Source organism: Miscanthus floridulus, chromosome 5 (genome assembly GCF_019320115.1).
Source record: "Miscanthus floridulus cultivar M001 chromosome 5, ASM1932011v1, whole genome shotgun sequence".
Classification (NCBI taxonomy): Eukaryota; Viridiplantae; Streptophyta; class Magnoliopsida; order Poales; family Poaceae; genus Miscanthus; species Miscanthus floridulus.
In genome coordinates, this window is record NC_089584.1 from 49437865 (window position 1) to 49446448 (window position 8584).

Sequence of the window (8584 nt, forward strand, 5' to 3'; positions counted from 1 at the left end):
CCCTGACTTTGTCTATCCTAGAACCAAACACCATCTCTAAGTGGGATATCTTACCTGGGATGTCCCTATCCCTCAAACCAAACACTTACCTAAGTGTGCAAAACAAACTTGTTGTAAACTTAACTAACTCTTTTATGTTGTAATATGAACTTGATGCGAGTTTTGATGTGTATCTCCACTATAATGGACCTAGATGAAGGTTGGACATTAGTACACTATATGGATAGTGTACCTAGATGGCCGATCAAGTTGGTTTATCTTACTAATGGTAGTCAATGGAAGACTATCTAGTTAGGTTGCCGCCTTGAGAGGGAGGCAATTGTGACAAAAAAATGAAATCGAAAGTGTTTAGAGGTTTTTTGGACCGTTTCCGAGCGTTTTCATCCCTACTTGGCTTGCTTGCTAGTTAGGAATAGTGCTTATAAGGGCCATCTTATTATCTAACTAGTTTGCCAAGTGTTGTGCCTTTGAAGGAAATATTAATAGGCTATTCAACCCCCTCCCCCCTCTAGCCATCAACAGGCCCTTTCACCCTTCTTGCCATTCACCATCTTGCCATACAAAGACGTGAGCGTCTCCAACATGCTTTCCATTGTATCCGCCATGACATTCATGTTGCTTGAGCTCCCTTGTGAACTAAATCATTTTTTCCTTTGTTGTATGGTGAAGTATGATTACAGAAAAAGCACTCAGGCTTGATGACTATCTGATTCTCTGAACCGCACAGGGCTTGAGGGCTACTGTTGACTACTAACCTGTTCACTTGGCTAATAAGCCATGGCTGAAAGTACTGTTGGCTGATTTGTTGTGAGAGAAAAATATTATTTTTTTGGCTGAAAAAGTATGGCTTATAAACCAAGCAAACAGGGCGTACATGGGTACTTCGTACTTTCATACATCCAATCGAAAGGTGATGACCCAATTAACTATGCAAGAGGCCCAACTAGACGGGAATATCTCATATGCTTGGCAGACATGGCATCGGCAAGATATACATGAAAACCGACTTCACTGTTGTAACTGACTAGAACTTACCTATAAACTAATGACTCTATCTGTTGTAACCGACATATCCCATACTATATAAGGAGGCGCAGCAGTTGTGAATTCCTATTCGCAGCTAACCATAGCGCATGGTGCACATGTAATAGAGTTCCTCATCTACACAAATGTATGGTACCTCGAGCCAGTATAATTTTGCGGCTGCTAGCTCATGGTACATCAACTACTAGTTGGATGGAAACAAACGACAACCCACAACTCTATATCCACAAATTTCTAGAGATAGGAATGGCTAATTCCAAGAAATTTGAGTCATGCTAAACAGAGTCTTAGGACACATACAACTTATGACTCAAAGAGGAGCTAAGAACACTTTCTAACTGTTAGCTTTCGATCTAACCATTGCAAGGGGAGAAAGACAGGAAAGTTAGGATCAAAGCAACCCTCGAGACTTGAAGTTAGAAGAATAAAAATAATAAATTTACTTCGCGATAGAACATTGGAACCTTTGCCACGAGAGCATGTTCCTCCAATCTGCAAGCCCATTTAAAACTTTTTGCAATGGATCCCACATACAGGGCCTTGTTCGTTTCCTCCTCCTAAACTTTAGTTCGTATCATATCGGATGTTTGATACATGCATGGAGTATTAAATATAGACTAAAAAAATAACAAATTACACAGATTATGACTAATTTACGAGATGAATTTTTAAGCCTAATTAGTTCATGATTTGACAATGTGGTGATACAGTAACACATGTGCTAGTGATAGATTAATTAGGCTTAATAAATTTATCTCGCGAATTACTGAGGACTATGTAATTTGTTTTATTATTACTATCCGAACAATCCCATATGACACCCCTATGTGATAGCCCTAAACTTTAGCCTCTGAATTTAAAGAAGGCCTATATCACAATCCATGTGAGGATAAGGATTCCACCGTTAACCAGAAACTCAATATTTAGTTTTCTTTTGGTACTCCCTCCGTCTGTCCCGCACTTGTTGAGGAGTAAAACTTTTTCAAATTTGACTAACCATATAAAAAATAGTCAACATTTATATCTCCAAAGAATCTTATTATGAAAATATATTTCATGTCAATCTAATGATTCTTATTATTTGTCATAATCACTGATACTTTTTTATGTAATATTTGGTCAAATTTTAAAAGATTTGACTCCTCATAAATTAATATATGTATTTATTTGGGACCGAGATAGTACGTTTAATCTTTATGTTTGGAACGATTTTTTTGACAAACAGATGTGTAGTCTAAATTTTAACAAACATGCCCCAGACCCCGGGCGCCAGTTGGGCAGCTCTTCGTAGAAATCCTCCCAGCCAAGAACGGATCCACATCCATCACAAGACCTATTCATTCTTTGGGTAGCGCTATAGGCAAATGGTTCAATACCTATTAGTTTTCTCCAACAACAAGATTCAAAAGACAACCCTTTCTGCAAATGAATCTCAAAGAGAGATGATACTCAGATTTGAGTTATGCCTCTCCTGTCACCTAAAATGGGTCTTCTATATAGATACTATGTTAGAGGCTATAAGCAGTACCGACCCTAGGGATAGGGCACGAGGTGCGATGGCCGAAGGCCCAAGCAAAGGAGAGGCCCAAGTCCACAAACCCCTAGGTCCTAAGTCTATTAGGTATTAGCAAACTAATGAGAAGAGAGACATAAAACTGCCCAGGCAGCCTAAAAAAGACAACATTGGTATTTCTTTTCTAGTTTCCTTTCCCCACGGCCCTCGGGTAGAGAGAAGACGAGGAGTCACGCTGCACACAGCACACTCTGATCGTGAGTTCGCGACGTACGCCTTACACACGCGGAGCTGGCGAGTCATGCCGCCACGAAGAGCTTGACTACCGGAGACACGGACACGGCGCACGACGACCAGGTAGGGCACTACGACGACGACATCTTGATTGATCAGTTGTTCAGGCCCAAGGTATTTTTTTCTTTTTATTTTTAATCTAAATTAATTATTTGTATAGTATTCTAGACTTCTAGTACTTTGTATCTATATAGTCATATTTTTCTTCTAATTTAGGTGTTAGAATTTTAGAATGTTACCTAAGAAACATTTGTCATGGGTGAGAAAAGAAAACAAATATATTGTTTTTTTAATCTACATTGTTCCTCGATAATTATCATACATCTATAAATATATTGCTTAATCTATATTATTCCTCGATAATTATCAGACATGTTATATTAAAAATATGTTATTGAATTTGCTTTCGTTTTGCAAGTGAAATTAGCATATATATATATTATAAGATTTTATACATAATTAAGAGGGGCCGTTGCGACGAGATCACCAGAGAGCCCTTAAAATTTTAGGACTAATACTGGCTATTAGTATTATGTTGGAGATCCATTTTATTTTTGATTCCGCAATGGGCTGTTGGAGACAGCATTACCTCTCGCTCCAATCTGACCGTTCGTTCATCCTAATCAGAACGTTCTCCTTCCCGCCCTAAACTGACACACTCATACACACACTGTCGCAAAGAAATGAACCAAAAAGGCAAAAATAAAAATAAAAAAAAGGCGAGGAGGAAAATAAAATAAAATAAATCACATTCTTTCCTCTTTCCTCGAAAGACCGCCCGCTCGCCCTCCCTAGCTCGGCGCTCTCCACCGCCGCTAGGGTTTCCACTGCCGCCGGCGATGGGCGCCCTCACCGACAGCCGGAAGCGCCTCTCGGCGGACCACTGCCTCTCGGCCGACCACCGCCTCCCCTACCCCTCCTTCCCCCCGCCGTCCCTTACCCCTCCCTCCAAGCGGGCCAAGCTCGCCCCATTCCCTGAACTCGATCCCTCCACCTCCGCCGTCCCGCCTATCCGTCCCTCTCCCCAAATCATCCACTCCGCCGCCGCGGCATCCACCTCCTCCACGCCGGGCCCTTCCTCCTCTTGTATCACCACCGCTTCCACCCCGCTTCCGCACAGGCGCCGACTCCCTCCGCCGCCGCCATTCCAGCGCCCGATCCACGCCCCCCAGCGGAACCTCCGCGTCTTCCGGCTTGGGGGGGCCGCACGGACCCACGCCGCCGGCCACTCGTGGTTCTCCCCGTCATCACCCCCGCCTCGTTCTCTCGGACTCCAGCAGTTCATTGAGCTCGTCAACAGCGTCTCACACCCGGCGCCGCCCACTCCCGCCGCCACAACCGATGCTACGAGGCAGGCAGAGGCGGAGGCGGAGGCGGTGCCCCTCGAGGTAGTCGCCATCGAGGAGGATGAAGAGGAGACGAAGCAGCAGGACGAGGAGGAGGTGAGGGGGAGCGTGGTAGTGAGAAGGGTGCCACTATACAAGGAGCTGTACGAGGCGTCGCGATGGAAGCGGGATGCCAAGCTCAAGACGCTCGAGTTTGAGGTGCGGTTCGCCGAGGAGGGCCGTCTTGGCCTTGAGCGGCTTGCCGAGGCCCTCCCGCGAATTACGCCAAAGAAGAAGGAGGTATGGCTTTCCTGGATTCTTCTTTTTATCTTTCATATTGTTTTATGATGGGAGGACTGTGTGGAACAAGGTGATTGACTGAATTGAACTGAGCTTGAATGGAAAAACAAAATGTTCTGAATGTTGAACTGAACAGCCAGAACGCATGTGCTTCCTACTCTTGAGGACCTAGCATTTCAGATCATAATGGAGCAGCAACCATAGGCAGTTAATGCTTGTGAATTTCTGAGAATGTGATTGTCTCCAGAACTAGTTCTTCAATCATGGTTGTTTTGTCCCCCTGAGAGACAATTTATCTTAAATATATGATAGTACTTCCATAGCCTCGTATAATTGTTTGTAAAAAATGTTTGCACTTGTTACTCGCGAGTTACTGAAAGATTAAAGGGACCTACTAAAGGATTTTCTGGTCGTTATGTTATGAGGAATTCAGAAGGGTGGGCCTGGTGCAAGCGGTAGAGTCTTACCGCCTGTGACCGGAAGGTCCCGGGTTCGAGTCGCGGTCTTCTCGCATTGCACGGGCGAGGGTAAGGCTTGCCACTGACACCCTTCCCCATACCCCGAAGTCTATTGGGATATAAGCCTATGATTTTTGCAATTCCCTTGAAAAATAGATGGATTAAAAGAAATTCATGTTGTTCCTGGAGACTGAATTGCACTTAATGGTACACCAAACCAGGCTATGTTTTTAGAATTGAACACACTCTTTTCATTAAGGTTATCGAGTATTAACATGTTCCTTTCAGGAGGTGCCTGAACCTTTTGTTCCTCTTACTGATGAGGATGAAGAAATGGTTCGTCGGGCTCTTCATGGCAAGAACAGGTTTGCTTCTTATCTTCTTTTGTCATGTGATAGTCGCACAGATGCTTACATAGCTAGTGGTATCTAAAAGGGTCCTTTTCCAGCCGTGAGAGGTTAGCAGTACATGAACCTTCAAATATTGTAATAACGAGGGAGATCCTGCAGTGCTTGAATAACCAGGAGTGGCTAAATGATGAGGTATTTTTCATTTTGTTGCTTCTGTAACTCTTTGCAGAGTTAAGCATTCAAAAATCAGTATAAAATTCTTGCTATTCTTTTCTTTTCCTACTACTTTCAGGTTATCAATTTGTATCTTGATCTTCTTAAAGAGAGGGAACTAAGAGAACCTCGCAAGTTCTTAAAATGTCATTTCTTCAACACCTTTTTCTACAAGAAGGTTTGTGTTGGGACTTGTTTTACCTTTTGGCGGGAAAATTCTTTTTTGTTTATTTTTCCTTGCTTCTAAACAACTAGCATTCTCATCAAATGCGCATCATATCAGTTTGAAAGATATGCATGCAGTTACTACCTGATGCATTGTTTCCTAGTATTTATATGATATCAACCCAAACAGCTCAGCTGATTCATACATGTGCATGCATACGAGCTGCCATTTAATGCCATTCTCATTTTTTTCTATTATTATTGTCATCTGTCTTGTTGCATTCATTACCATATTTTGTTGCAATAGTGACATGCGTTGTATTTGATCACAATGTTGTGTTAATTATAACTCATAATTCATCTCTTGTTACTGTCTATCAGCTGATTTCCAGTGGGTATGATTATAAAGCTGTTAGAAGATGGACAACAAAAAGGAAGTTAGGGTACAGTCTAATTGACTGTGACAAGGTAAAACACTTTTGGATTCTCTTCAGGTTTAGATCTTACTAAGGTCTAACTTAGTATGCATTTGACCGAAACTTATGATCCAGATATTTGTTCCCATACACAAGGAAGTCCATTGGTGTTTAGCAGTCATCAACATAAGGGACAAAAAGTTTCAGTATCTGGACTCACTTGGTGGCATGGACATGAAGGTCTTGAGGAACTTGGTTAGTGTTATCTCTAGGTTCTATCAGTGTTGCTTCATTCTGCTCTCCCCATGTACAAGCGGAAAAGCCATATTGAATTTCACTCATTTTTCGTTTTCTATATATTCTTTTTTTTTAAGAAAATCTCAACCGGGCCAGTTATTTGGTTATATATGTTTTTTTTTTTCAAATGCTTACCAGGCCACGTATATTGTGGATGAGGTCAAAGACAAAAGTGGCCAACAGATGGATGCGCTCTCATGGAAGCAGGAAGGTGTCAAAAACCTTCCTTTGCAGGAGAATGGGTACTTCTCGTCTTTGTTCCTTGCAAGCATAGTTGTACTTTTGTTTCTGCTTGTGCAGTTAATGAATTCCTTTAAAAAAAGTTTGCATGCAATTGCCAACCTGAGAACATTTAGTTTCTTACAGCCCTATTCCTACTTGTTCTTAAGTTTGCCTAACGTACTGAGTCCTGTTTCACCCTAGATGGGACTGCGGCATGTTCATGCTGAAATACATTGACTTCTACAGCAGAGATATGGACCTCATTTTCGGACAGGTAATACATTGTTTATCATTTTTCCCATAATGGATATGATGTATGTGCAAAAGTTGAAACAAAATTGGATGCATTTTGTAGAAGCAAATGCATTACTTCCGCAGGAGGACAGCAAAGGAAATACTGAGTTTGAGGGCTGAATAAACCTTGGAGGACATCATAGGTCATTTTGGCTAGGTTCAGATATTGGTTGGAATATGTACTTAACAAATGGGTGCAGCAGCTTAAAGGTATAGCACTGAGTGCAAGGATTTTGAAAGTTCTCCGGTTGCACAATGGCACCATGCGATGGTCAAGCAATAGGTTGAAGGGAATTGTGCATGAGCACAGCGGCACCTTTAAGTTTTGTCAGTGAGCCTTTGCGGGACATAAATGCGTGGAGTGAGCCTCAGAGATAGGTACGTATGGGTTAACTTGAAACTATATATATACCAGTGTGAGCAATCACCGGGTTAGGCTGTATGACCGGCCTGGGTGTAGAGTTTTGTGTAATGCCTCAAATCCTTTTTGTTTTATTATGTTTTTATTTATTCTTTCAATAGTGCTACTTCCCTGAGCCTGTTATGAGTGCATCTGGAATGGCTCATCCGCTACCTGTAATTTTAGGCCTTCTTTGGCACAGCTCTAGCTCCTTGTACAGTGCACCGAGGAGCCAGAGCCAGTGAGAAGTGAAGGGCATGTTGGGCAGAGTTTTTTTTCTGCTTAGAAGTTGATTCTCTATGATAAAAGTGGTTCTTACTGAAATTGATTATCTATGATTCCCAAAGATAAACGTTTTATGCATATAGTGATTCTATGCATGGAGTATATCAGAAGCTACTTTTTTTTAGCTACTAGACCCCCTAGTGTACTTTAGAGGAATTAGCAAAGAATCACTTCTCGATAAAAAAAAAAAAAAATTGGAAGCTGTTTTTAGAGCTCTACTGAACAAGTTCTAAAAATAGTGGCCTCACTAGCTCCTAGTTTATTGAGATGAAAAGAAAAAATAGCTCCTCGCTATTTGCAGAGGAGCTAGAGCCGAAGCCATCCGAAGCATAGAGCCTTAGAGCAACACTAGCATGAGTCTTTAAATAGGTTCTACTTGTGATTTGAGGGCTCTCCCTATTTATTTATTTTTTGGGATCAGAGTTTTGTAATGTATTCTAGCAGAAGTCCTCAAACAAAGGCTCCCATAGCCACTGACATTGGAGCCGCCTGTCAATGAGACTCACTCCTTTTATTTTCTTCTCCCCCTTCGTTGATCTGACGCAACCCAAAGACTATCGGCAGAGGGAGCCAGTTGGGGAGGGAGCCGGCTGGGGTGACCTTGCCGGGGAGGAGGCCTGGAGAAGAGGGACCTTGTCGAAGGGAGGCGGTTGTTGGATCAGCCACCGCGAACAGGGCACAGGCAGCACAGGACCTCAGTCGCAGGCGTCGCTCAGGGTGCGGTCAAGCAACGCCACGCCGGTGAGCTAGGGAGAGCAGTGGAGGTCCTCTGGCGTATCCGTGCTCGAGCAGAAGGGAGAAACGATCTCAGCAGTGGATCTGTGCTCAAGCGGGAGGGAGAAGCGACCTCAGCAGAAATATAGGGGCCTCCTACATGGATGGGGCTCTTAGGATTCGTAAAGCAGTCAAGTAGTCGACTGAGTTTTTCTAATTTTCTTGATATGCATGTTATCTTTAGGATCCAAAACATGCTTGCAAATTAATGCTATCCTTGATTACTTTATAAAT

At 42.6% G+C, this 8584-nt stretch overlaps 1 protein-coding gene across 2 annotated transcripts; it reads left to right on the forward strand.

Annotated features, from left to right (window-relative positions):
- Positions 1–3617: 3617 nt before the first annotated feature.
- LOC136449948 (ubiquitin-like-specific protease ESD4) lies at positions 3618–8258 on the forward strand. 2 transcript variants are annotated; one of them, XR_010758193.1, is made up of 10 exons: positions 3618–4476; positions 5223–5299; positions 5383–5476; positions 5577–5675; positions 6044–6130; positions 6214–6333; positions 6514–6617; positions 6799–6871; positions 6953–7269; positions 8130–8258. XR_010758193.1 is itself a non-coding variant. In XM_066450175.1 (9 exons), exons 1-9 carry the CDS (start codon positions 3691–3693, stop codon positions 7013–7015), a joined length of 1503 nt encoding a protein of 500 aa, XP_066306272.1. In that variant the 5' UTR covers positions 3618–3690; the 3' UTR covers positions 7016–8068. The 2 variants fall into 2 exon arrangements, 1 of the variants encoding a protein (XP_066306272.1); XM_066450175.1 differs by lacking the exon at positions 8130–8258 and having other exon boundaries at positions 6953–8068.
- The last annotated feature ends 326 nt before the right edge of the window (positions 8259–8584 follow it).

Bases quoted from the DNA above. Each gene is read 5' to 3' on its own strand.
- LOC136449948 (XM_066450175.1), top strand. From the start codon at position 3,691: ATGGGCGCCCTCACCGACAGCCGGAAGCGCCTCTCGGCGGACCACTGC. The intron at 5,300-5,382 runs GTTTGCTTCTTA...GTCCTTTTCCAG, and splicing joins GCTCTTCATGGCAAGAACAG to CCGTGAGAGGTTAGCAGTAC. The intron at 6,334-6,513 runs GTTAGTGTTATC...AATGCTTACCAG, and splicing joins TGAAGGTCTTGAGGAACTTG to GCCACGTATATTGTGGATGA.